This window comes from Glycine max, chromosome 5 (genome assembly GCF_000004515.6).
Source record: "Glycine max cultivar Williams 82 chromosome 5, Glycine_max_v4.0, whole genome shotgun sequence".
In the NCBI taxonomy this organism is placed as follows: Eukaryota; Viridiplantae; Streptophyta; class Magnoliopsida; order Fabales; family Fabaceae; genus Glycine; species Glycine max.
Genome location: NC_038241.2, coordinates 878,739 through 906,302, shown reverse-complemented (window position 1 = coordinate 906,302; position 27,564 = coordinate 878,739). Strand labels below are relative to the sequence as shown.

Genomic DNA, 27,564 nt, shown 5'->3' with positions numbered 1-27,564 from the left:
ATGTGTGAAAAAATGTGCATAAGACCAAAATGGTAAAAGATATTAAAACTTTAGGAAAAAAAAGGATAAATTAAAAAGCAATGAATGATATATGCCTAAAGAATGAAACTTATTAGACAAATGAAGAAATATACAAAAAATCAAAATTGATTACTTAATATAATATCGAGTTCAATAATTAACCTGTTAATTATATATTATGAAGTTAATTTTTTTAATGAATTTATTGTGTGACATTTGTTATAAATTTGAATTAGAATATATATATTATTGTTATGAATTAATAATTTGAATCAAGATATATATACTCGTGTTAGTAATTTGAATGCTTAGATCATAAAAATTATACTTATTAATTGTTATAATGACTTTAATTATGCATTCTTATAAATTAAAGAATGAATAAAAGATGTTTTTATTTCAATGAAAATTAGTACATATTAGATATATGAAAATAAAAGGAATAAATTTAGATCTATTATACATGGATGATTAATATTTAATATTTTTTAACCACTTAAAATAAGTTATATGATTTTTTTAAAAAATATTTCACATTATTTATTTATTTTAATCTTGATTATTTATAATAAAATTCAATGGTCAATATAAAACATGTAACAATCTTTATGTTAAAAAAAGAGGGGGGATGAATAAATATTTTTTGTTTTTTAATAATTTTTTTATTTAGTATTGAGTTTTTAATAAAATAATAATTTTTTTAGTTCCTAATAAAATAATTAATTTTGTATTTATTTCTTATTAAATTAGTAAATTTATTTTTAGTTCTAACTGATAACAAATAAAAAAAATTAATCAGGTAATAAACAAAAAATTCATTAATTTATGGGATTAAAATAAAATATCAATGACAAAAAATAAAAGTATTATTTTATAAGAAATTCAATCCAAAATAAAATTTTAATAGAAAATAAATAAAAAAATTTAGATATTTATTAAGGATAAACACATAATAAAGAATGTATTTTTTTATGTTGGAATAATGATACCGTTAATAATGCCACATTTTTGCAACTTGTCCGGTGAATGCTGGTTGCTGGAACATAATCAACCTGAGGAGGAAAGTAGATGATGTCACTGATCAAGTTGAGAAGTTCCCGGCCTCAATTCTCTTTCAATCTCATGAAGGTTCTAGATGTGCAGCAGCAAACCCGAACAACAATGTTGTTCTGGAGTATTGATGCCTCTTTTTGTAGTGAATCAAACTGTACTGGGGTTGATCTTTGTTTTCGTGATGCTTCAGGGAACTTCATCATTGCCAAAATCGAATGGAGATATCCATGTCTCCCTGTCACAGAAGGAGATCGGCTTGGGGTTTGTTGGTTTTGAGCCTTTGAAGTTTGCAGATGGGTATATAACAAGATCATCAAGAGAGCTCCAGATATTTCAGAACTAGGGGTTATCATCATATAGTGCCAACAAATGTTTGCAAGTAATTATACCTATCATATGGGTTTTATGAGAAGGCAAGACAATCATACTTTCGCTAGAGTGACATCATCTCTTTATCTAATCTTCATATTTTTCATCACTCTTCATGAATTGTTTAGTTGATTATTAATGAAATGCCACAAGCATGTCTTTGTAAAAAAAATTATTATCATGTGAGTATTTTGGATTATTTTATTCCAATGGAATGTGGATCTTAATTATTAAGATGCTTGAATATTGGTCTCTTTAACTAGATCATCGTAGAGGAATTTTCGATGGAGCTAGTAATTTTCTGAGGAAGGTCTTGTAGACATTCTACACGTACATTAAGAAAATTTGACTTGTATAATAATTAAGTAAAAACAATTGAATAACATAAGAAACCACCTAAAAGGTATTTATGAGATCAAGGATAATGAAATTTAGATAAATTATAATTAAACATAAATCATAATACGATGACATTTTCTTATATAAAAATTGAACATAAATTTTAAAAATATTAAAATCCTTTATATATAAAAATTAGAATAATCATCTAAATTCACGCTCATTAATGGAGTGTATCAACCCATATATTAAAATTTTTTCAAAAGAATTTTATAAAATTATATGGACATGATTTAATATATGTGTAATTTCAGAGATATATTTAACTAGATCATATACCCATGGTTTTTAAAAAATAAGATATGATTTTTGTTATAAGAAAATAAGATTAGATCATATCTGGTAATTCTCAAAGATAAGATCATATTCCATAATGATCAAAATATTACCTCATATATAATTATCGGTAATAAGATATAACTAAATCATCTTTCCTCATATATATTTTTACAATATATATGTTTTAATCATAAAGTTTGATATTCGATTTGGATTTGAACGTAAGGATGACAATAAAATAAGTATATGAGAGTTTGAAAGGTGAAGGAGCGCGTTAATCTTAAGCCGCGAGTTGCTTCTTTAATGCAAATATGCAATAATGGTAGCTTGAGATTAAAGCCAATGTTTAATTGTGCGTGAATTTTAAGTCCACACCCCTCCAATAGCAAACTTTATAAGCACCAACCTCCCCCTCCATCCTCACACTTAATTTAACGTTACTCATATGGTACGTAAGCCTCTCTCTATATGGATTATGGAGTTTGCATGCTTCGTTTTCCTTTGCACTTTCTATGTTTAATTACCTTCTTACTTTTCTCCATCTCCTATATTATATATATAGGCTTTGCCACAGCAACATACGGTTGACTATCCCAGTTTCAAGCTTGTCATCGTAGGCGACGGAGGAACTGGTAAATATTATGTTCCCCTCTCAACTCACTCTATTATCCAACACACACACGCTTTATTTTTCTATTTAACTTATGCTTTTGAATGAAACTTATTGCTAACTACATCTACATGAGTTGGTGCCACAGGGAAAACCACTTTTGTCAAGAGACACATAACGGGAGAGTTTGAGAAGAAATATGAACGTAATATTTCCTTAACACCTAAACTTTTATTTACTATCTTCCTTTCCAGCATAAACATCCCTACCCTCTTCCTCTTGGCTTAATTTTTACTATGCCTAACATTTCATTTACTAAAGTTTATTTATTTATTTTACATGTAGCAACCATTGGTGTGGAGGTTCATCCACTAGACTTCCATACCAATTGTGGAAGAATTCGCTTTTACTGCTGGGACACTGCTGGCCAAGAAAAATTCGGTGGTCTTAGAGATGGTTATTAGTAAGTCTAAATAAACTTTATACAATTAGTCTACGGCTGGATGTGCTTGTTTAATTCATCTAATCGTGATTTATTCATATTTCTAACAAATTTCAATTCGTTTTAATTGTATATAAATTGCATTTCTAGCAGTTGTTCAACCATGTTCTTGTATGTATCATAACATTAATACGTGATCCACTTATCGTATATTTTTAACCACCTAGTACTATTAGTATTGCTATTGATTCCTGCTGTTCTGTTTAGTGAAGTTTATCGTGCTTTAGTATACAGTTTTGTTATGCATAATTTCCTTCTTTTCGATTCTAGGTGTGACGCATGTAGAAAGTATATATTGTAACCCCATATACTGTACGCATGAAGATGACGTAGGTCTTTAACATCAATCATGAATAGAAGAAAATGGACTAGCACAAAATTGTGTTACTGGTTTATGTCAACTCTCATGGGATGGTAGCTTATGTTTGTATAATTGTATTTATCTTCTGTGATTTGAGTATACATACCCTGCCCCCGAATTGTGTTTTTTCATTTTGCATACCTTGTCTTCTGTGAATTGAGTACATATGTTCTTACTTTGTCCAATAGATTCCTGGTTATTTGGCTTCATGGCTAAAAGAAAATTCCTACCTTAAATTATTGGAAGATTGTTATGTTGTCCTAATGAAAACCTGTGAATTGTTTGCAGTATTCATGGACACTGTGCTATCATTATGTTTGATGTAACAGCTCGCATGACATACAGGAACGTTGCTACATGGCACAGAGATCTCTGTCGGTGAGTTGATTATCTTTTATTTTTTTAAATTATTTTTGGCGTTTTCTTGCAAATTGCAATGTATTTCCGTGCTAAGTATGTGACTCTTGTTGATCATAGGGTGTGTGAGAACATTCCCATTGTTCTCTGCGGAAACAAGGTTGATGTGAAGAATAGACAGGTTAAAGCAAAGCAGGTTACATTTCACAGGAAAAAGAATCTGCAGTACTATGAGATATCTGCAAAGAGTAACTACAATTTCGAAAAACCCTTTCTATACCTTGCCAAGAAACTTGCAGGGTACGTAACAGAATGCTTTGTTCTTTGTTTATTTTATTTGTTAATTGCTCATATGCCAATGTCCCGAAATTATTGGTCTTGTGATTCCAGGGATCAGGGCCTTCATTTTGTGGAAATGCCTGCTCTTGCTCCCCCGGACGTAGTCATTGATATAGCTACACAACAATTGTAAGGACTATTATTTGTTATTTATGTGCTTTTAGCCACATTAGGGTGTTCTTCCTCACTTTTTAAAATTTTTCTGTGGTTGATTCAACCTTATGTGTGTTATTTATGTGCTTTACAGGAATGAAGAAGAGATATGTAGAGCGGCTGCTCAGCCTCTTCCTGATGACGAAGATGATTTATTTGAATAAACTTTTAGGCAACATTTGAATAAACTTTTAGGCTTTCCAGAATTTTCCTGATAAAAAAGAATGTTTTTTCATCTGCTTTTGATGCATTGTATAATCTTGGCGGGAGAATAGAAAGCAGAAGTAAGGGGTGGGTAGGGATATGTTAAGCACATCCATAAGCAGTATTTCATAGTTTTGTTCCTGCAGTTATGCCATGGGATTAAGTAATCAATTGACTTCTTTTGTTATTAAACTTTGGAGTGGTGTCATACTGAATATAGATTCCCCTTGCTAATTTTTACCACATGTCCCGTGGATGAAATGGACCTCATCAATTATACCGTTTCACTTATTTAGTCTACAATTAAATGTTAAATGGACATGGGTAAATGAATCCACTTCTTACCGAGCAATGATTTTCATCTCTATTAAAGCATAATCGCCGGTTTTCACGACAAATTTCTTGCGACAATAATATTAATACATATTGTATTATACTACTACCAGTATGTAGCTTCTGCCAAGCACCTCGTTGGTGACACAACTGAAGTCAAGATCATAAGAACAACAACATAGGATAATCAATGATTTACCCGTGCCATTCTTTTTCCACGCATATTATTAAGATCCTGTGAGATGTTCCATTAGTCCAGTGTGATTAATTCAATGTCATACATATCTTACACAGTAACTGTAATTAGCCTATTATGATATCTGTATCTGTACAACACTGAAGAAGCAAGTTTTGCATCACAAATTATTCTTTAAATGGGTTAATAAGTTATTCATGGAATCATGGTTATAGACCTACAAATAAATCGCAATTAAATTTGAAGAAACTTAATGGCATGTTTGATTTGAGCACAACATAGTAAAACAAAGAAAATTTTTAATTTTTCTGTTGTTCGAATAGGTAAGAGACGATTATGATTCCTTTACTCTTGCGCACAAGAAATTATTAGGTGGTCTTGTATCACTATAGTAGTTTCTATTATTCTTTATATGATACATAATTAAATGTTACTATTTTTTCTTCATAAATTGAAAATTTTGAATATGTGTCACATAGATATGGATTGAAACCATAGACAAATGGTGGTCCTCCTATCTTATCTAATAATTTCTCCTTGCACACAGTTTGCAGTTCTGATGTTAAGCACATTGTTTATTATCAATGTTTGTGGGACATTTCTTATGAGTTGATGCTTAGATTGTTTAGCATTACTATGTTGGTTACATGTAAAAAAAAAATTAAGAAAAAAAGATCTCTGTAGTCTAAGCCAAACAGCGCAGTGAACAGTTTATTATGTCTCACATGAAAGCAACAGGCATCTAACCGTTGCAGCATGTAATTCAAAACATTCCACTTGTAGGATCTTTCACTTGGTTTGGTTGGTGAAGGGGGAAAAAAAGCTGATGATGTGTTTTTTTTTTCAATTGGTAGCTTTTGATCTGCTGGATCAACCCTTTTTTATTTTTATTTTTTATATGGTACGGCAACACCTTCTATTCTCTGTTGAAAAGTGTTTTCAAGGTAACTTCTAAACCCTTAGAAGGCAATAATTAATAGTAGTAACTTGTAGCTTATGGTAGTAGTGGTATTGGTGGTGACTGATGAGTGATCCATACTTGCGGTCCTGACTGAGTTGCATTGCAAGACTTGATTTTTAGGTGCTGGCCAGTTGGCCTGGTCCATGTACATTAGGATGAAAAGCTACAAGTCTCAGAATACATTGAACCTTGAATAGAAGCATAAAAGGGTTCCTAACTTGAATGCGCTCCATTAGGCTAGAAGAACAAACAGTTTTCCCTTATTTAGTTAACTAGTCATGAGCCTTTTTAGGTTGTTTGGTGAAAAGCAGGGCTGAAGTGGCAAATCCCATTCATCCGTGTACCATATGCTATATAGCCTTTTACATGCTCAATAAATACGTGCCTTATCATAGTCACGTGAATCTGAACAGTGCAACACCAATTACCACATGACCGATGGCACCACACAACACAAGTCACTATATGATTATTATGATGCAGTAGTAGTTTCATGAACACACACACTAACTTGCCAATTGCCATGTCTCCATAACTTGGTTACCTGGTGCAAGGTAGGCGTGCCCTAATGGGCCAAGGATGTTGATGGCGTCCGAAGCTGAGGCTGTTGAGCTCCATTTGCCACAGGTCTTGTCCCTTTCAGTGTCGGTTCTAACCCACACCTACAGTCTCATTTTGCCATTACTACAGTATGTGGTAGGAGCCCACCATCATAATAGAGAATTTTGACCATTGCCCACCAGACTAGAGCGAGCAGTACACTGTCCAAATTTTCAGGAGCTGGTTAGTGGTTACCACTAACAACTTATTTAACTAGGACCCATATGTGAAAAATTTCATCTTTAAAAGGCAGACTCAGAAAGGGTGGCTTTCAATGTCGGTGTTGCTCTGGGCTATAGGGCCTATTTAGTGGTTATCTCATATCACAGCCAGGCCCCATACTGTTGCTCCTCATTCCCTTTGTTTTTTTTTTGGAACTAGTCATCTTTCTCTTCTCTTGCTATTCCTGAGCGGGGCTCACTTTAATTTGCCATGTGGCCCATGCTGTCTTGCACCCTTTTAGTGAACTGACTATTCTTTCCTTTTCTTTTTCCCTCTTTCCTCACCTGTTAATGCTCTCCATATGCACCTGTTCTCTGTGTCTCCTGATTTTGTTCTCTATCATACCCATTAAATAGCAATATACGCTTGCTTACAGCTAGCTACCTTTCAATATTTTTTTTTGCAGTCTTAGTCTAATCCTCAAATCAAAATATATACAATTGATTAGAAGTCATCACTCATCAGTATGGATATGGATATGTTCAAAACAATTAATGTAACCAAGGCCCAGAGAATGAGCGAGATGCATGCGGGGCTCATGTATGTGACTACGTGTACCCTTCTTTATAAATTCCATGCATGTGTTCGTCTATGTTATCATTCAACGTATCTAAATCAAATGAGTTAGTCTATGAACTGCAAACTGAAAACTGGAGCAGTGGAATCCATATACCACTAGTAGGTGAGGGGTGAGGGATTTATTTTAGGAAATAGGAACATGGTCTAATTTTGAAATCTGATTTATGTGTGCCTAAATTGAAATATATCCATGCAACATGAAAGCTTTGTGGTTGCTTGCATGTTCTTTGAATTGATTGTGGATAGACATAAGATCCTGGTTTAAGTTGTCATAAATTTTCCTGTTTATGATATATATAACAGCAGCAGTCCCACGTTTACCCTAACCCCCAACATCAGAGGAAAGTTTTATAAGTGGGAAAACTAGATATATAGAGTGAGTGTGAGGAGCAATAGATTAGTAATGAAAGAATGTGACTTATCATCACATGGCCTATCAAGTGAGGATACATAATTACAACATATATATATATATATATATGGGGAGCCCCTCATGGTAGGGTAAGGGGGGATGGTAAAGGGAAAAAAATAAGACTGATTATAGCTTGTTTTCATGTAAATTTGTAACAGGACATGTTCTGCAAAAGAAGCATGTGCTTACAAATAAACGATAGGGGCATCAATAGGAGGACAGCAAGCAAGTGTCATTGTCTATGCCATATGCCCCTTAGTGGTGATGGGAATTAGAGACTAGGGGGAAACCTGAATTTATTGGCAATAAGTTTCACCTACTTACTCACTACCCACTTCATTTCTGCCTCTCGCTCTCAGCCTGGTTGTGTTGATTTGGATTCTCTTGCTCTTGTACTTTTCAGTCTCATATCACTTTAAAAAACTGATTTGCATCGCTCCCTACTGTTCTAATCTCATCTCTACAACTCTATTCAAGCTGGTCTTCCTTAATTTTTCATCTCATCAAATACACAGTTATTGTTAATGTACACTCACTGCTCTGCCTAATGTTCTACATTAACAAATAATTAACAATATACATATCATCAAGTATAGTCTAGTTTAAAAGTAAATTAATTACAATTCATGTATTTTTTGTATGTCCTTATCCATGCTCAAGCTGTCATTTAAGGGAATAAGAAAATCAAAGAACCTATGCAGGATACTTTTCGTCCTCCTTTATTTAATATATTATTATGCCAGATAAGAACGGAACAGATAGAAGATTCCATTGTCAAAACTTGCGGGCTGAAAGTTGGTTGTTACAAGCTAGAATGCAATTCAAAAGGTTAACCCCCCAAAATATGGAATTAGAAAGTACTTTTGGTGAAAGTTACTTCTTAATTTATTAAGAAAGTGGGGGAAAATAGACACGACAGCCAAACTAGGGTCAAACCTGCACCTCGTAAAGCATAAAATATACAGCATAAAACAAATCATTTTTATGATCCATAAAAATTCTCTGTAAGAAATAATTATGTTGAAGTCAAGTATCATAATTATAAATGAAAAAATTTTCTTATTAAATAAATAATACAGTTACCTATTAAAGATTCAAATTGGAAACCATAAATTATAATAGAACAGCATTATGCCGATTGGTGTATGAGCGGATAATTTATCTTTTGTCTTCTGCCACACATGTACACAAGAAGAGGGAGGGCGGCAGGGGGTAGGATTTTAGGATGTAAAAAACCAGTTACAAAAATACATATTAAATTTCTTAATTTCTGTTACCAATAAAGTAAGATAAATAAATTATAAAGTAAAAAATAAAGTGGCTGTTGTTTCTTTCAGTTGTATATAAGTAATATAGTACTCATGCATTTCATGACAAAATTAAACTATAAAAAATAAAAATAATTATATTATAATATTTTTAAAAGTTTAACAGAAAGTGTTATTGCTAAATAAATTTGATGAAACATAATATAAAATCATGTTTCTTATAAAAAAATATTTATCTATAAATAGATATAAAATATTCTAAAATTAAAGTGTAAGAATATTGTTAATTATAACCCTTAATGTTTAAAAAGTTACAATTAACTATTTTAGAATTAATGTTTTTAACATTATTTTCACATAAAAGCTTGTAGTAAAATAGTTATATTCCTTAGATAAAATTTAAAAAAGATTATTTTGGAAGAAATTAAATATTATTTTGAATACAAGTTAATCACAGTCAAATATTGATGGCCGATTGCTAAAGCACACCACTTTGGCAAGTATACGGATCACGTCAAGTAATATAATTACTAGTAGAAGAATACCGTTGATCTTGCATAGATTTTTTCAAATACTGTTAAGTTATTACAAGTTGAGCTAACATGAAGCGTGTAGTCTAATCATCCCTATATGAAGAATATGATGTACGTAACAATGCAATTGAATGAAAGGGATCGATGTAGTGAGATGCAAGCTGATTCATACTAGGACAAAAATTAATGGTGAGTAATCGGTTAAGAAGTTAGTTGATAAGTAGTGTTGAATAAGTAGTTCTACAGTTGTTCTGCTAACAAGAACTACAATAGGAACCAAACATGATATAATAAAGCTAATAAGAAAAAATGAGTATGCTTCATCTTGCATTATCAAACTTCTATTGTAATTCTATTACTCATTTTATTACATAGCTTGTTTTTAAATAATTTGATGATAAGTAGTATTTATTGTGAAAATCAACTCAAATTTACGGGATTATATCAATAAATCATGAAACAATGCATGTGTGGTGTGCCACTATCACTTGACACTTGTACATTTACTAGTTGTTAATTAGTTAGTTTGAAACTTTTATTGTGTTTGATAGGGGTGAAAGTTTGTGAAAAAGAACAAAAAGAGGAGAGTTGATGGTGTTTGGTGGAAGTGTAAGTGTACAAAAGTTTTAGAAAAAAAAAATCTACATTAAATTCATGCAAAAATGAGAAAAAAAAGGGATTGAAATGAAAAGTATGAGTGAGAGTGACATTTAAATGTTTAATAACCAATTTAACCTTGGATTACTTGCTATTGCTCCTCATTTTTGTTGTGCTTGTGACTGTTCTATTAAAAAAATTGTTCTTTCTAATCATATGTCACCAAAGGCATATAATCAATTTATATATATATATATATATATATAAGTTTGTGTTGTAGAGAAAATAGGAGAATTCTGTTTTTTTAGGAAGAGAAATATGTTTTTAATAAGGGGTAAAATGGAAATTGAGTTAATGGTCAATTTTTTTTTTTACTTATCAAACCACTTTAATTCAAATACTTTTTCTCTTTTTCACTTCAACCAAACAATTTTGCTTTTCACCCTCTTTCTTCTATATTTCACTCTTTTTGTTATGCTTTTATTTTCTATTTTTTGGTTACATAAATTTCACCTAATTTTTTTGTTTTTAAAGATTTGTATAGAAAAACACAAAAAATTATGTTATGTGAGTTAATTGGTTGGTCCGCGAATCCGACAACCAAACCTAAGCTAAACGGATAAATTTGCATAGACTAACTTTCACGGAGTCCAAATCCGTGCCTATTACGGATTAAACGGGTTATCTGGCGGACAAGAATCCAAAATATACCCAACCATAGTTAAAAACAAAGAATGAAATGGTTAATCGAATTTGTGCACTCAAAGCTTGGTTATGTTTTAGAAAGGGACCAAAGTTAGGTGAAAGTAAATCTTAAACATATGCAACGAGTTAGCCATTGGGAAGAGACATAATTGGACAAGGATGGTTTTAATGGGACAAAACACACACAGCAAAAAACGTCGTACTTTGTGTTCGCCTTCTTCATTTGTGCATAAAAGCAGACATGCATATGAACAACCACAATAATAAATTAATGTATTGCCGCGAAGAAATCTTGGGGATGGTGGAGAAAAAAGTAAAGTTGGTCACCATAGATAACTGTTTTTAACTGAAAAAGTGCAAACACTGCCCCTAGATTCACGAGGGTTAAGATGAGTCGAAATATACAATACATACAGCAATATTTTTCCCTTTTATATATTATTATTGATATTTAATAGTTTGTTTGTCTATATTATCTGCACAAATATGCTAGCATTGAAAGTACGGATTTTTGCCTTGTGTCTGTGATTCTCATATATCACTTCTACTGCCAGAAGTTGTTATCTTTGTGCACTCCAAAACAAACCTGACCCTGCCGTGCTACGCTGTGCTGCTCTCTCTCGATGTGGATGCCATGAAAATACGTATACATATATATATATATAACATTTTGGGACCATGTGACTTGAAATATTATTGAGAATTCGAAGTGTAATATGTTACATTTGAGATTTTACTGAACCTGATCCCACTGGTATATTATAGGCTATGATTTCAATTCAAAAAATGATCTTTGGGGATTATGAAGAGGTAAACCTGCTTACCGAAGAAACAAACAAGTTATGGGCAAGCTGCGCAGCTGGGCAGGCCTGAGTTGATGCAACGAACGGCTTTATGCCGCAAAAGGACACACTGGACTTTAAAATTAAATGATTGAATGAATTAATTTTGTACACGATATTAAATGAATTACAATGCATCAGAAGTTCAGAACTTTTCCAGTTCCAATGTTCAAAACCCCGCACCCCAAAACCCACATACCACATATAAATCATGCTCGCGTAATTTTTAAGTAACTGCTGTAATGCTGTTTAAGATTTTTCTCCTAGTATCAAAGAGAATTTTTCTATAAGTAAATGTTAATATTTCTTCTATTCTTTCAAAATAATTGTAGCCTGTACATTACAACTAAAATTTTTAATTTATAATAAATATACTTATATATATATATATATATATATATATCATATTATAATTAGAATCCGTAGTATATAACTATTATTTTAACATATAAATTAGATTTTATATTTATGTTGTGATATATTATAATTTTTTAATTATTGATCATTTATTTTAAAAAATTCAAATTTCAATGATAACTAAAGATATTAATAATATTAGATTGAGAGAGATAAAAGATTAAGGTAAATCCTTCATTTGATTAAAAATATAAGATGACATATCATATGCGTTAGGAACATACTTGAATTTCGAACATAATATATATATGTATATAACTTGTTAAACCATTTCAATTAATATTAAAAACATCAAAAGATAATAAGAGGCATGTTAGGAAAGTGAAATAAACCAATTTATGAGAGGAGAGTATTCAAATTATAATGCACGCAAGGAAAAATGAAAAATTGGTGACCCGAAGAAGCATATATTCTTACGCGTCTATATATAAATAGATTCAAATTGTTCATTGTATATTCAAAATATTTTTTTACAATTTACTTATTTATCTTAATATATAATATTTTTATATACAGGGTTATCGATTATTAATGTTATTACACACATTTGAATAATTTATTTATTTTAAATTTATCGTTAAATAAGTGTTTTATAAAGAATTATTGAATAATGTAAATGTTTAATACTTATAATCAGAGTGTATGTATATACATGTACGATAATAAATGAGATTGTCTCCATTTGCATGTTTAGCTAGTTTTTAAAAATAATTTTAAGAATTTATAAAAAGTGTCATATTTTATAAATTTATTAAGAGTAAGATTTGTTTATTGTTTGGTTATAATTATTCTTCGATAAGCAACAATTTATTGTTTAACAGAATACAAAGAACTAATAGAATAAAATAAAAAAATTGTTTGATTATATAAGTTAAATTATAATTTTGATTCCCTCAATTTGTTGATTGTAAAGTATAGCTATTTGTTTTTAAAAATTACACCTGGAGCGTGATATCAAACACGCCATAAATCATGTGAAAGTTGTGAACTCGTGTTTGGTCTTGATTTGTTTTTATTTTGTGGATTAATGTTGCAATGAGACCTTCTTTTCTGACCATTCTACACTGAAAGAAATCTCTTTTGACAACACCTTACAGAGTATATTATTGCTAAAAAATACATATATTGCGCTGCATTGGTAACATCTGATTTGAGAGATGTGGACTTTTTTTATATCTATTGCCAATTGCTAAGGCATGCGCAACCGCATGCCATTCCATCGTGAAATCCAACTTCAATTTTTTCCCAATTGACCCTTCAAATAAGTGCGCATTTTCTAGATCGATCAACAACATATCTGAATAAGAAATACTGCCATCCCTAATATCATCATCACTCAACAAAGTTGATGAAAATCTTTCTAAAGGCCTACTGTTTTTCCTTGCAACTGAATTTGAATCGTTCTATTTTATTAAGGGTCAAAAAGGTTGTCCCATATGAAAGTTGTTGAATGCGGAAAACGCCAAATATAGAAAGACAAGTGGCTGCATATCCTTGGCATGGCCACTAATAAACGTAAAAAATATCATGGGGTTGAGGGAAGTAATTTTTTCAATGACCATAATGACAAATAGGAGATATGAAATATAATGGGCAGAGGTTTGCTACCAAATCATATGTGTATATCCCTTCATTCGCTCTTAATTATAGCTTCTTTAATTAGTCTCCTACCAACTAAATCCTTTTCATAACTTTTGAAGTTTCTCCTATTTGTTCAATGAGGACATAGCTATGGGAGAAAATTACATAACTCGTGTATCGATGCCAATTATTGTCAATAATTTTTCATGGCTTTTGGTTCTAGTCTATCATTGATTTCAATTATTTGTTTTGTCTAATAATTCCAAAACTTCTTGTCAGCGTACTCTCTTTTTGTATTTTTAATCTAAAGATCGATGCTTGCTTTATAGTGGTCTATTGATAATGATTTCGGTTGTATATTCCTCATTGTCCTTACATATTTTGTTAGATGCTCTGGGTTACCCCATACCATATTGATATAACAACTTCTTCGGAATTGGAACTTCTAGACACAGTTACCATTGGAGTTTGAAAGTAACATAGATAAATTTAGGGGGGTGGATGAGGGTATTATCATCATTATAGTTCATTTGATGGTTTAGTAATGATCTTCGGATCAGATTTCTAATATTCCCTTTTACAAAAAGAAAGATATAACATACCAGGTCTGAAACTGAAATGAATTAATTCAATTATTTTATAAGTAATCCTGTCATTCGCTTTTAAGTGATGTCTGACAATTGACTGCCTATGAAATGTATATGTGCATGCGTTGTCACTTGGGGTTTAATAAAGCATAAAATTTCAAAATTTGCTCTCTACAATTTTGTCTATACAAATCTAGCAATTTAAGTCCAATAAGGCAAAGAATGATCACACTCGAATCTACAGACTTAGTCAGGTCGAACATTTAACAGCTAATAAAAGTGACGATTTTTCTGTTGGGCCCTTCTCTGTTTCTAGAATTGAGTCCCCTCCACCCTCCATTCTGTTGATTATCGCTCAAGAAGTTAGGGGAGTTGCTTTCCCCAATAATAATTTTTTCTTCTTCTTTATTTACAATGTATTATTGTAGGAAAAGAGAGAGAATGACTTTTTTTTTATTTAAAAAAAATGCCATTTGATTTTAAAATTTAGTGGGAAGAGAGAAAATGAGAAAGCTAACGTGGTATCTACTATGATAAATTATATTTTTAAATTTGATATGAATTTAAAAATATTCACAAAATACATTTTTTTAGCTTTAATTTGTTTAAATGACGTAAAATGCATATTTATTTAATTTTACTATAAAATTTATTTAAAAAATATATATACTTTCTAAATATATTTTTTTATTTTTTTCACAAATATTGAATTTTTTTATCAAGTTTTATAATGATAGAATATTTTATTTGAAATTAAAATAAATAATGTAATAACTAAAAGAATTAATTAAGTTTTTAGTCTGTTAAATTTTTTTTACAACTTTTAGTAGTCATTCATTAATTTTATGTTAACATTTTTCACCCCTCTAATTTTTTTAACCTCTTGTTTATTTTTATTACTCAAAATTAATCATTATTTTGCTTATTTTTAGTCTGTCGTTTATTTTCTATATGATAACTTACAAACACAACTGATATTTTGTACCTCATCCGGAGAAAAACTATTAATATTTTAGCTTCTTTTTCTTGTTCGAATCCCATTGATGTTTTACTATTTTTTAAAGTCTCTTTAATTTTTTCCCCCACATATACCTCTATTTAACATGGTCTAGATATTAAGTGAGTGTATTTTAGACTAAATATGTAGTTTGTGAGTGATATTGATATTTCTTAAAGTGGTGTGCATTATCTTTAAAAATCAATAGTTTTAGTCCTGAGGGAGTAGTAGATAAGTTAATTAGCATATTGAATTTGAATTTTTTTTTTTTATGAAATTAGAGGTTCAACCAGTTGATAAATATAAAATAACATCAAAGGTTATGTTTATGTTTTTTTTATAAATTATATTTATTTATTATATATGATTTATTCTGAAATAGTTATTACTTTAAATAATTTAATTTATTTTAAATTATTTTCCATCTTAAGAATAAAATATTTTGTTATATTTTAATTTTTTCATTAACTTATATCACAATATCATAAATAATTAATCACATATTTGAAATCAATATGGAGTTTAAAAAAAAAAGAAGAAATCAATTTTTAAATGAATCTCGCCACCTCAAAAATTAGTCTATGGACTTGATCAAAGGATATCCTAAGTTAATAAAAAAGAGTAATTTTTTTTATTCATAAGAATTAAATTTAAATAAAAAAAATTTACAACAACCTATCATACTCCCCAACCAATTAAGTCAAACTTCTTAATAGAAAAAGTAAATTATATTAATATCCTTGAAGTTTTATGAAATTACGTAAACACCTATTGCCTTTATCTACTCCTATATTATCCCCCGTAATTTAAAAATATATATTAACACTCCCTTTTATATATATATATATATATATATATATATATATATATATATATATATATATATATAATATTATATTATAGTATATGAACTCTCTTTAGTTATTTAAAAATATGCATTGACATCTCCTTGATTGTTTGAAAACATTACATCAAACTTCCTTGAAGGGAGATTAGTGTAAATATTTAAAAAGTAAGAAAAGTTTATGTAATTTCATAATACCTCAAAAAGGATATTTGTGTAATTTAATATAATAAAAAAGATTTGTGTAATTTAATTTTGTGAATTATAAATTAATAGCATCATAAAATGTTGGCAAAGGTTAGAGTTTAATTTCTGAGTCAACGTTCATTAATAGGTGATTTGTAAAATAAAAAATGAAATTGATGACATATGTTGACCTCAGAATTGATTTTCTAAAGCTTTATATTTTACTTGTCCTGTATGATGGTATTTATGTCTAACTGGCAAATGGCAATGTTAATAATCATCGGATAATTATTAATCATTGACAGAGAGAAAGATAGAATTTGCTTTAACTTTCTGATGAAATGAAATCAGTAGACAGAATGAACAAAATCACAGAGGTCGGTTGTGAATGAAGGGGTTTACTATTTTGTCCAATCTGACTTAGAAACATAAATTGATTTGTGGAATGAAAGTCATGAGCCAGTGTTTGTCCACAAAGTATAATCCCCTAAGCCGTTGAGTTCTGTTATAAATTTGTAGGACCCATGAGGGGCACATGGCCCCATTATGTCTTGGGTCTATTAGGACAAGATTAGGGAAGGGTTCCTTTGCGTGGGCACCCCAATGTTGGGTCAACTAGAGCATATTTCCCCACCTAATGCACAGAAGGATACCCTAAGCTAGACAGCGTTGTTCCCATGTGCACAAATTTAAGAGCAACATTCAAAAACGACAACCTCCTTTGTGCTCCCCTTTTCTTTCTCTTCACCCTCAGATTCTCATAACATCATCTTTTGGACATCAAGGAACAAGCTAAGAACAATACCGGTGTCTTCCACACTCTATCCTTACCATTTTCATGGAACCTCAACCTAAATATCTATTATAAGTTAATTAGTTATCATCTCATCATCATTTATCTAATTTTCATGTTGCATATCAATATTGTGTGACATAGTTGACATATAATCTTGTATTTTAAGCATGCGAAGGTTAATTCCTTAAATGAATTATCGGTATCTTGAAGAATTAATTCCCTCCTCCCAACCGTGATACACCTGGGTTAACCACAAAAATTTAAAATGTGCATGTTTTTAATGTTGGGGCATAAATCTACCAGTGATATATTGTTATACGAAACATAGTTAATTAGTCTGGAATCTCTCGTACGTACTACACGTGACAACTATCTTCAATTCTTTAACATGTTTTGATTATTATTGTTGAATGCGTAATTAAGTTGAGTTTGTGGTTTCCTAATGCTCATTAAACAAATAAAATATTGCAGACTGATTCGTGCAATTTTAGCTGCACAATCTCCTCTTAATTGTTTCTATCTACGACAAGTCGACAAGCCCTCTGCCTACCTTCACTACATATATGAAAGAAAAAAATCAAATTATATCGGTAAATTTGATAATTATTATATTATTTTAATAACTTGATACAATAATATGATTTTATTGATCTAATGGTTAAATTATATTTATAAATTATCAAAATTAAATAACAAAAAGAAAATTTTATTGGTTCGACATATCCCCATTTGTCACTTTCTCTTCCCCTCTTTTCTCCATTTTATATGGAGTCCAAAAAGAAAATTTTACATTCACACAGAATGTCATAAACAATTTGTAGATTTTGTTGTACACAAGGTGACATATATCTATAACCAAATTCCCTTTTTCTCTGTGACAGTTTACATAAACGATGCAACTGCTGCTTATGTTGCTTGATTGGGGGGAAAACCGTCTGGTCATAGGTTATTGTTGAAAAAAATGGGGCCCTTCTATTTTTAAGTGCGACCATTGCCAATGATTCAATTCACTTACCAACATAAGTTATTATTGAACGGAAAAAATGACCTTTCGTGTTGAACATGGGCGTAAATTCTAGTCATACTCGATTCAATGATATAGAACCCAAATTAATATTATGGCATTGTTTTTTATTCATTAATATTAATTTCATAAAAATATAAATAAGCTACACTTTTTTTCCTCCGCCAATCGTGGTTGAATAATTTGAAAGAAAAAAAAATCCAATGGCCAAAAAAATTCTAACAGTAATTTCGCATTGCCCCGACCCGTAGTACAATAGAATCAGCTCAATGTTTTATATAAAAATTGGATGGATTCAACCTTGGCGGCAAACAATGTTGCTTGCGGCATATTACCGGTCATGGTCGTGAAAAATAGGGGACATTCTCATGCTAGATTGACCTTGATTCCAACAACAAAAATTCAAGGGGTTTAATATGATTAGATGGAAACAAGGAAGAGTTTGAAAGGGATGGGTGGCAAGGATAAATTTAAATATAATATTTGAAATTTTATTTCATAAGAAAATAAGAAGATTTTTTTTCTTAAATTAAAAATATATTATTCATAAGCTAACTAATATATATTATTTTGTAGTAGTTTTTTTTCTCTTTTCAAAAACTGATTCTTGACCTATATTCTTTCCGTCTTAAATATAAGAAAAACAAACTAATTAAGATAATTAAGAAAATTAATTAATTACATTTAATTATATTAATTTTTTTCTCCTACTTATCTTTTATTGAAACTTGATATTTGAAATAAAAAATAGTCATTAGAACTAAAATCTAATTAAATGAAGAATATTTTAGAAAAAAATATCATTAAATAAGATAAAGTTAATTAAAACTTTCTTATATTTGAGATGAAGAAAAACATATTTTTTTTTCTTATATTTGATGCCAAAGGAAGTATATAAGTTAATTTTAATTTATGACAAAAATTTATTTTATTTTTATTTTCTCCCCTATAAATACTCACAGAGAAATATGTCTGAATAGAACCTTAATTGCATTTGGATTTCTATTAATAAAATAAAAAATACACTTGAGTGAATATCATACTTTAATTATGTTAATTAGTATAACAGTTAGAATATCTTGAAGTATATTGTTAAAAATAAAAGAATAAATGATGTAATGATTAAAAAATAGTATAATATAAAAATATTAAAAATAAAATAAATCTATCACCTATCAATATCACTATTTTGAAATATAATACTAAAATAAGAAAATAAATATTGTAAATATTATAAATGTTAAAACAAATAGTATAATATAAAAATATCCAATAATGATAATAATAGTAATAAATAGAAAAACTTGTTATTTTTCACTACCAATAAAGAGTAACAATAAGAAAATCTACCTTAGTAAAAGGATAAAAATAATCAAATCCTACCTTAGTAGAAAAAAGTAAAAAAAAAATAGTAAATACTTTAAAGACAAAAAGAATGAGATATAAAATATTAGAAACTCCTATTTTAAAAAATACTACACGCACACACGTCCAATCAATAAAGGTTACTTAAAGAAGGAACTCATATCCCACAAGAACAAGAGTTTGATTCCTGTTATCGATATGAAAATTTTATTAATGAATAATTAATAAATATCTCTATAAACACTCATTAAGTTTTAAGGCTTGTTGTCTCTCTCACATACACATATTGTACACTAATGACATAAATATACACATATATATATATATAAAAGGGAGTGAATATAATTTAAGACCAAGCATGTGAATATTTAATTTGAGTGTTGAATATGTAACTATATTAAATATTAGAAGAATTTTATGATTTAAAATAATTCTATCTGATTCGATTAAAATTGTCTCTAATAAAAGATATCTATAATCTAAACTAAAGAAATATAAGATAATTTTTTATTTTTATAATAATCATCTTAAAAGTGATATTGATATTGATTATAATTTTTATTAGTTAATAATATAAATCTTTTTAGACTTTCATATAAATTTAAAAGAAAAGGTGTGAGTTAAGCTTGTATAAAAAAATAGGGTGTAAAAAGAAGAAAAGATGTACATAAATAAGGGATGGATATATATGTGAATACTAGTAAAATCCAAAAGAGAAGGGTAACATCGTCTTGTTATGTTTTAAATAAGGTTCACATTCGTTGACCCTTAGAATTCCAGTGGCGGCCCCTACGCCGTTGGCCTTGGTTAACTCCTCTTTCTCTCTCTTTGTCCATGTCCTTCTTTCTAGTATTAAAAAGCCAAGCCACTAACAACCAACATAACAAAGCAGATAAGAACCCAACCCAAACCCTGCTCTCTCTGCAACACTGTCTCTCTCTCTCTCTCTCTCTCTCTCTGTTGTGTTGTTTTGTGTCCACACCAAGGAAAGGAGATCGAAACCAAGCAAAGCAAGATTTTCCCTCTTCTTAACTACTACTAAGACATACATACAACAACTTCATATATGGAGGAACTCTTCTCCTCCCTCAAGCTTCTCTCTTTTACCTTCATGCTCCTTCTCTTCCTCCTCAAGCTCACTGTCTTGCTCTGGTGGCGACCCAGAAAAATTGAAGGCCATTTCTCCAAGCAAGGGATCAGAGGCCCCCCTTATCGTTTCTTCATTGGAAACGTTAAGGAACTTGTCGGCATGATGTTGAAGGCCTCTTCTCAACCTATGCCTTTCTCCCATAACATTCTCCCCAGAGTCCTTTCCTTCTACCATCACTGGAAGAAAATTTATGGTACATTCATCCATTCTTCACATAATATATAATAATATATACAATTCCTTCTAGCTTCCTTTTCTTAATTTCAAAACCAACAAACAAATGTATTTCATATTATACCATTTTATTATCTATCTCTAAACGAACAGTCCTCTTCATCATCATTAAAGTTGGTGCTCTTCAGTGCCATCATGATGATGATGTTTCTTTTTGCAAGCTCTTTGTTACTTCCATCAGAATTTAAGACTTTTCAAGCCTCCGGAGTTAGGGTGCTTCTTTTTGCAACTTTTCAGGCTTTTCTTTTTCTCATCAGTTACTACTTCCTAGCTGTTTGATGCATGATGTTGAAGTTCCAAGTTGGGACGCTAGCTCCACCTCCTTTTTTTCTTTTTTTCTTCACTACCCTCCTTGAATTAATAATCCTTGCCTCAAAATCCAACAAGGCTTCAGCTTGATGTGTAATATTGCAATCAGACAACTGACTGTGTGCTCTGTAAGGATGTCAGTAATACAAATATTGTCCATATTCTTAACTTGTTCTTTTTATTATTAAAATGATTAAGTACTCTCAAATGTAAACAGTCATAATTTGTATGATTTGAAGTGCACTTTGAAGGCATTGCGGAGTTGCCATCTGTTTTCCATTGTCCTCCTTGGGAGGAATTGAAATGTGACAATGTTGTTGTATATGATTGGTAACCGTTTTAAAAAAAATAAAAAAATTGACTTGTCTTCTTCCCATCTCCTATGTTATCTCTCTCAATGTCTCTGTGCTGTAGGGTCTACACTAAACTAATGGCTGTGATGTTTCCTGCTCCTTCCCTCTTTTGCAAACTTGACACTTACTACTTGCGGGAGCGGGACTGTGCTTCCTACTTGCATCTTTCACCTCACTCTTAATTTCTTTATCAATACAACAAATTTTAATATTAGTGCTACACTCACGACTAATTAATATTTGATCTCCAGGTGCAACATTCCTAGTTTGGTTTGGACCCACTGTTCGTCTCACCGTCTCTGAGCCAGACCTCATCCGGGAAATCTTCACATCCAAGTCAGAATTTTACGAGAAAAACGAAGCTCCACCACTTGTGAAGCAGCTAGAAGGTGATGGGCTCCTTAGCCTCAAAGGAGAAAAATGGGCTCACCACAGAAAAATTATCTCTCCCACTTTTCACATGGAAAATCTCAAAGTAAATAACTCGAACCCCACCCCCATTTTGATTATTATTATTATTATGGTATATATATAAATAAATAAATAATTAAGATTTGGTGTTATGGTTATTTAATTAGTTGCTGGTACCGGTGATGGCAACAAGCGTGGTAGAGATGCTGGAAAAGTGGTCGGCAATGGGTGAGAAGGGCGAGGTAGAAATCGAAGTTTCGGAGTGGTTTCAAAGCCTAACAGAAGATGTCATTACGAGGACCGCGTTTGGAAGCAGCTACGAAGATGGCAAAGCCATTTTCCGATTACAGGCCCAACAAATGGACTTGGCCGCCGATGCTTTCCAAAAAGTATTCATCCCAGGTTACAGGTAATTGATCAATAATCGCATTTTCATTTGATTTCCAAGGGTGTGTTGATTAAGAAAAGAAACATTTGGAATATACATAGATTCTTTCCCACAAGGAGGAATATAAGATCTTGGAAATTGGAGAAGGAGATTAAGAAATCGCTGGTGAAGCTGATCTCACGACGGAGAGAGAATGAGAAAGGGTGTGGGGTGGAGGAAAAAGAAAAAGGGCCAAAGGATTTGTTGGGACTAATGATTCAGGCATCGAACATGAACATGAACATGTCCAATGTCACAGTGGATGACATGGTGGAAGAGTGCAAGAGCTTTTTCTTTGCAGGCAAACAGACCACATCCAACCTGCTGACGTGGACGACCATTCTCCTTGCTATGCACCCACACTGGCAGGTGCGGGCACGTGAGGAGGTTCTCAAGGTGTGCGGATCACGTGACCACCCCACCAAAGACCATGTTGCAAAGCTAAGGACGGTAAGCAAACGCAAACGCAAATATTCAAATATGTCTTTTTTCAAATTTTAAATGGGGAAATGATCTGGTGCAGCTGAGCATGATAGTGAACGAGTCGTTAAGACTGTACCCGCCGACGATCGCGACGATAAGAAGGGCGAAAGCGGACGTGGATTTGGGGGGATACAAGATACCAGGAGGGACGGAGCTGCTGATTCCAATCCTGGCCGTTCATCACGATCAAGCGATATGGGGGAAGGATGCGAACGAGTTCAATCCGGGGCGGTTCAGAGAAGGGGTGTCAAGAGCGGGCAAGCATCCATTGGGCTTCATACCGTTTGGAGTAGGTGTGCGGACATGCATCGGACAAAACCTGGCGCTGCTACAAACCAAACTCGCCCTTGCAATCATACTCCAGCGTTTTACTTTCTGCTTGGCCCCTACTTATCAGCACGCCCCAACCGTCCTCATGCTTCTCTACCCTCAGTACGGCGCACCTATCATTTTCCAACTCATCCACTAACTATATGCCTAACTCTTCACTTGTCTATATTTCTAATGCATTTTTTGCCCTCTTTGTTCACTCTAACCATTGCTTTCTTTCTTCTTTTTTTTAATCCTCTCCCTCTATCTGTACCCTCTATCTGTACTATATATTCAAATATCTCTTATCATTTCATTTGTAAGAAATGGAATTCTTCCGTTACAATATCTCGACCTTTACATTATATAACTGATCGTGAGAAGTACAGAATTGTGTACCCCATGAAGGACCCCTTGGGAAGGGTCACGGGTTAGAAAAAACAAGAAAAAAAAAATATTGAGTGGTTAATTAATTGACGCATTTTGTTTTTCAATTCTTTATTTTTAATCCCCTGCTCTTTTGTTTTATTAGGAGGGTTTTCTTATTTCAATTTTATTTCCCTTCTTGTCTCTAATTTTTCAAGTTATATATCGTCAGTAACCTGTACCTCCAAAATAAATAACTCATCTTTTCATTACCTCTATCCAAACGCAGCACAATCACGAGGCACACGCCAAACTTTTTCTAACAAGACAAATGAATAGAAGATCATTAAATATAACTATTTTTTTTTAGCAACTTACATTTGAGACAACATAATTTATCTTTTCATTTAATTTCCAGAAATTGGAAAAGTTTTGGAACTTAATAACCAGGCTCCCCTGTCACACTTAACTCCACCATGAACTTGTAAACTGCAATCTATATTCGCCTTATTCAGTGAAAGAAGCAATTTGATGCAAGGTGTTAATTAGTAAATATAATTGGTGACTATTGCTGACAAATAATACATGGTGGTTCGCGTTGGATATTACACAACAAATAAAGATAATTATTTTAGCACATGATATCAAAAGAGATCGATCACACATTTTATCAATTTTTTTTTTCTAGAATGGATTTAATTTGTAGGGACAAAAGGGTAAAAAAAAAAAGCTTCATGGCAGGCAACGAGAAGGTATGGTTATATTTATATAGTAGCTAGGAAGTAGATGAAGGAACATTGGAAACCGAATTTCTAAACAAATACTATCTGCCACTGACATCAAGACCAATAAATCTTTATCAACGGTTGACCCCAAAGAAGAAGCATTGGTTAAGATTTTATTCATAATCTCACCCTCCATGATGAAGAATCATGAGCTTTTCAATGCCCTCTGCACTTTTGCAATCTCCATAGATGTAGTTTGCCGACTTCTAGAACAAAACTCATGACTATTGTTAGGCACTGAACTCTACTGTTCTTCACTTTCCAAGAAAGACATGTCATAATATCCCTTTCTTATTGCATGGAGTGGTAGTATAGCAAATTGAAGCTTTCTTGAATTAAGAGTAAATGCTATACAGGTAAGATTCCGAAATCCCATAGTTGTTGGGTTTCTAAGTTCCTTCTCATCCCATTGTTTATTCGCTTTACACTTGTCATTTGTGCAACCCCCGTTTCCCAGCACCACGCAGTTTGGTAGTACATGTTAACGTTGTTTCTAATGTGTTGGCAAATAATAGTTAAGATAAACCCAACTGTTGATTTTTTTTTCCCAAAAAAATCCAAATTATTAGATAGATTTAAATGATGGACAAGAAGAATAAATAAAAAAAAAAATACAAGTCACTAGCATGAAGCACATAATGAAGAATTAGGATAAGGACGTATTTGGACTTTCTGACTTATTTTTTGATTGTTTATTAAATGATATATAGTTTAGGAGAAACTCGTTGCCTTGCTTGCCTCCCTAGTAGCTTCCTTGTATTTATTATATAGTGCTGTTTGCAGGGCCATGCAGAAGAGTAAGATTTCTGTTACCTGCAGGATTTAAAGTAAGAACTAGTACTTTTAAGACATAAAATGTTCTTTTGAAGCAAAGGGGACCATAATCCAGCATGCAGCACATTGTTTATTGGTGTTCTTTTATGGAATTTGCGGCATTTGAGTTGTAATTTAGTAAGAAGTAAGATTTAGAGCAACACCTTGTGTACTGCTTTTTGGGATCTTCTGATCCCCTTCCGTGGAGTGGGGGGGAAAGAATTCTAATTTATCAGTATTTGCTGGTCCCCAAGATGCATGTGGTTAGGGGAAATCTTCTTGTCCTCTAATTTGAGTTTTCTTTTTTTTTTTTAGCTTTTATTAAAGCAACCAAAGCATGCCATGCAGCATGTGGCCCCATTGCATAATTACCTTGTATGTCCTTAACTTTCAATTGCAAAAATTGTACACCTACACTCCTAGAGCTTATTGCAAGTCATTTATTCCCCTCTCTCTCTTGTGTTAATCTTGAAAATTGTGTCAATATAATTAGCACTACTACCGTTGCTCTTGTTATATTGTTTTTATATCATGATTTGGCATTCTATATAAGCTATGCTACTGTGTTGCTGTGGATGATAATCCAAGTACGCTTTTGCTATGAATCATGGGAATCGCAGATTACGCCTTGAGCATACCAATTGCATAAAACAAGAAACTAATGTTTCACGTACTGATATATATATATTTTTTATACTAATAGTACAATATTTGTTCTATTATTTATAGCATCGCTCTCATTAATAGTCCTAGTAATCTGCGAACTAATTTTATCGGTTCTATATTGCTGGAGGCTTCTGTTCGTTAATTTGTGCTTTGTCTGAGCATTCTTCCGCGTTAACATCTAAGCAGTGTCCCCCTATGGTTTGCTAAATGACAAAATCTACATTCCAATTAAATTTTAGCTCTGCATGGCTTTGAAATTTATGTTTCTACTTTTACTTTCTAGTAGTACTTTATATATGTATCGAAATTTGCACTTGAATCAATGCTTGTCTTCAGTACGTACCCCCCAAAAAATAAAAATAAAAACTCCATTATTATTCATGAGTGTTTGCTCTTAATGGGGGGATACTAGTACCAGGTGGCACTCAATAATATAATTTTTTATTTTAGTAAATGGACAGCTCATGTTATTTTAGTAAACCTAACCTGCTGTTTCATAACTATTTTGCTTCTCTGCCAAAAATTAGAGAATATTTTTAAAATCCCAAGTAAATGCTCAAGATCTATGGGCACTGGTAAGCACAGTATTTTTGCAATTATAAGAAAAACTGTACTAAATTAATCCTGAATGTCCCCTAATTAGGCACTGATGCCAAAGCAATTGAGCTGGCTAATGTCTGCCCTTGTTTAATTACACCTTGTCGGTCTGTCATGTACCAATAACCAAATTGCAATAGCAATGCTCTTCTTTAAGATGATTGCCAAAATTTTATGTCTCATGAAGCAAGCCACCCTCTCTCCATTTAACCTTGCCTTAGGATCAATATCTCAGTGAGTGCATCAATTTTGCAGAGAGATCTTCCATCCCTTAATTAAATTACCTGCTAGTACCAAGAAATGGGAATCAAGAATTCCTTTCAGTAGTATTCATGGATTAGGTACATCTGCCTGCCATAACTCCAAAATAGTGAGGGAAAGACATTTGTATTTAATGAAGAAAAAAAAGACATTTATATTTTTTTTATGATATGTAATGGGAATAAGATGTAAATTATTAAGACCTTTGGTAAAAAAAACTATGGCAACGGAATACAATATTTAATCCAAGAATAAGACTTTTTAAAATGTTTATATATATGTTACATGAATTCAGAGTCTTGATGTAAATTCTCAATGAAAAAACAGAATTGAAGGCAGCACAGCAATAGATGGATAAATATGTCGTCATTAACAAATTACGTACAATCAAACATATATGTCATTGATTCTTTTTCTGTTTACATTTTTATTCTTCTTTTAAGCAAGATATATATAAGGGCAAGGTGGTAATAACACTCAGAAGTTGCTCAACCTCAACAGCGCCTCATGTTTGAAATGGGGGTGTATATTGGGGCCAATATATGAAAAGACCTGTCCCATATTATTTCTCACAATTAACTTTGGTGTTCAGAAAATACATATTCATGTGATGTACAGATGTTGAGGGTGAGAGTGATCCTAAAATGCTAACTCAAAACTTGTAGGCTTCATTCTCTTTCTCTCATAACGAGAGAGAGAGGCAGCATC

General features: G+C 31.7%; 2 protein-coding genes across 2 annotated transcripts; both read left to right on the top strand.

The window, feature by feature from the left end:
• The first annotated feature begins 2,554 nt into the window (after positions 1–2,554).
• On the top strand, positions 2,555–4,664 carry LOC100775298 (GTP-binding nuclear protein Ran-1-like). Its single transcript, NM_001253990.2, has 8 exons — positions 2,555–2,569; positions 2,684–2,753; positions 2,880–2,936; positions 3,077–3,194; positions 3,883–3,972; positions 4,072–4,251; positions 4,342–4,419; positions 4,538–4,664. Exons 1-8 carry the CDS (start codon positions 2,567–2,569, stop codon positions 4,605–4,607), a joined length of 666 nt encoding a protein of 221 aa, NP_001240919.1. The 5' UTR covers positions 2,555–2,566; the 3' UTR covers positions 4,608–4,664.
• Positions 4,665–20,484: 15,820 nt separating this feature from the next.
• Positions 20,485–23,860, top strand: LOC100775843 (cytochrome P450 734A1). The gene is made up of 5 exons (XM_003524483.5): positions 20,485–21,035; positions 21,990–22,213; positions 22,317–22,558; positions 22,639–23,026; positions 23,100–23,860. Exons 1-5 carry the CDS (start codon positions 20,759–20,761, stop codon positions 23,526–23,528), a joined length of 1,560 nt encoding a protein of 519 aa, XP_003524531.1. The 5' UTR covers positions 20,485–20,758; the 3' UTR covers positions 23,529–23,860.
• Positions 23,861–27,564: the final 3,704 nt, after the last annotated feature.